At 48.2% G+C, this 2,478-nt stretch overlaps 1 protein-coding gene across 1 annotated transcript in view; it reads right to left on the bottom strand.

Moving 5' to 3' along the window:
- AHNAK (AHNAK nucleoprotein) overlaps positions 1-2,478 on the bottom strand; it is a 19,927-nt gene that overhangs the window by 10,267 nt on the left and 7,182 nt on the right. Inside the window, exon 4 of the mRNA XM_006899868.1 lies at positions 1-2,478. Within this exon, the coding sequence (XP_006899930.1) occupies positions 1-2,478 (2,478 nt within the window).

The following is a 2,478-nucleotide window of genomic DNA, read 5'->3' as shown; positions in this document are numbered from 1 at the left end:
CTTCAGTTTTGCATCTGGACCTTCAATGTTCACATCAGGTCCCTCAATGTCCACTTTGGGTGCTGAGATGTCAATGTCAGCCTTGGGCAGGTTCATGTCCACTTCCGGGCCCTCACCTTTGAAGCCAGGCATGCTGAACTTGGGCATTTTCATCTTGGGCATCTTCAGGTGCCAATCTGGGCCATGAACTTCTGGAGCATTTATATCTACTTTGGGGCCTTTTATGTTCACATCTGGTGTTTTGATTTCACCTTCTACCTTGGGTAGAGACACATCTACATCACCTTTCATTTTGGGTCCTTTCAGATTTAGATCCACATCAGGCATTGAAATATTGGGGGCTTTAAAATGCATGTCAGGCATCTTAAACTTGGGACCTTTCAATTTGCCCTCTGGTCCTTCAATGTTAATGTCTGGCCCACTAAGGTCTGCATGTGGTACTTTGACATCTCCTTCCAATTTGGGAACATCCATATCCACCTCTCCCTTTATTTTGGGAGTTTTTAAATGCAAATCAACATCTGGCATGGAGATTTTGGGCGCTTTAAAATGCATATCTGGCATCTTAAACTTGGGAGTTTTCCATTTTCCCTCTGGGCCCTCCACAGCTACATCTGGCATATCAACATCCAATTTGGGGCCTTTGACATCCAATTCGGGGCCCTTGAACTCTCCTTCCAGCTTTGGGCCAGAAATATCAACATCTCCCTTGATTTTAGGCCCCTTTAGGTTGAAGTCCACATCAGGCATGGATATCTTGGGGGCGTGGAAGTGCATCTCAGGCATTCTGAACCTCGGGCCTTTTACTTTTCCATCAGGGCCCTCAATGCTAACATCTGGTGCATCAATGTCCACCTTGGGGCCTGAAATGTCAACATCTGTCTTGGGCAAGTTTATATCCACTTCTGGGCCCTCTGCTTTGAAGCCAGGCATGCTGAATTTAGGCATTTTCATCTTGGGCATTTTCAAGTGCCAGTCTGGGCCATGCATATCCACATCTGGAGCATTGATGTCTACTTTGGGGCCTCTGATGTCCACATCCGGCACTTTCACTTCACCTTCTACCTTGGGTACAGACACATCCACATCCCCTTTGACTTTGGGGCCTTTCAAGTGTAAGTCCACATCAGGCATGGAGATCTTGGGGGCCTTGAAGTGCATGTCTGGCATCTTGAACTTGGGACCCTTCAACTTGGCATCAGGACATTCCAGTTCAACATCGGGCACCTCCACACCCACACTGGGGCCTTTCAACTCTCCCTCCAACTTTGGCACAGACACATCCACATCCCCTTTGACTTTGGGGCCTTTCAAGTGTAAGTCCACATCAGGCATGGAGATCTTGGGGGTCTTGAAGTGCATGTCTGGCATCTTGAACTTGGGACCTTTCAATTTCCCTTCTGGACACTCAAGATTCACATCTGGACCTTCAATGTCCACCTTGGGCCCAGAGACATCAATGTCAGCCTTGGGCAGGTTCACATCCACTTCTGGGCCCTCTCCTTTGAAGCCAGGCATGCTGAACTTGGGCATTTTTATTTTAGGCATCTTCAGGTGCCAGTCTGGGCCATGAACATCCACATCTGGCACATCAATATCCACTTTGGGGCCTTTGATGTCCACATCCGGCACTTTCACTTCACCTTCTACCTTGGGTACAGACAAGTCCACATCCCCTTTAACTTTGGGGCCTTTCAAGTTTAAGTCCACATCAGGCATGGAGATCTTGGGGGCCTTGAAGTGCATGTCTGGCATCTTAAATTTGGGACCTTTCAACTTGGCATCAGGACATTCCAGTTCAACATCTGGCACCTCCACATCCACACTGGGACCTTTCAAATCACCTTCCAATTTTGGTACAGAAACATCCACATCCCCTTTGACTTTGGGGCCTTTCAAGTGTAAGTCCACATCCGGCATGGAGACCTTGGGGGCCTTGAAGTGCATGTCTGGCATCTTGAACTTGGGGCCTTTCAGCTTTGCATCAGGACATTCCAGATTTACATCAGGCATCTCCACATCCACACTGGGGCCTTTGATATCCACTTGTGGACCCCTGAGTTCACCTTCTACTTCTGGCAGAGAACCATCTATCTCCCCTTTCAGTTTGGGTCCCTTCAAATTCAAGTCCACATCTGGCATGGAAATCTTGGGAGCTTTGATATTCAACTTGGGCATCTTAAATTTGGAACCTTTTAATTTTCCTTCTGGGCCTTCAATGTCCAAATCAGGGCCTTCAATGTCCACTTTGGGTCCTGAGATGTCAATGTCAGCCTTGGGTAGGTTCACGTCTACTTCTGGGCCCTCTCCCTTGAAACCAGGCATGCTGAACTTGGGCATTTTCACCTTGGGCATCTTCAGGTGCCAGTCTGGGCCATGAACATCCACATCTGGGACATCAACGTCCACTTTGGGGCCTTTGATGTCCACATCCGGCACTTTTACTTCACCTTCTACCTTGGGTACAGACACATCCAC

Source organism: Elephantulus edwardii, unplaced genomic scaffold, assembly GCF_000299155.1.
Source record: "Elephantulus edwardii isolate Elephantulus edwardi_28Jun2011 unplaced genomic scaffold, EleEdw1.0 scaffold00268, whole genome shotgun sequence".
NCBI lineage: Eukaryota > Metazoa > Chordata > Mammalia > Macroscelidea > Macroscelididae > Elephantulus > Elephantulus edwardii.
Note: the sequence above shows the minus strand (reverse complement) of the source record. Positions and strands in the feature narration are given on the sequence as shown.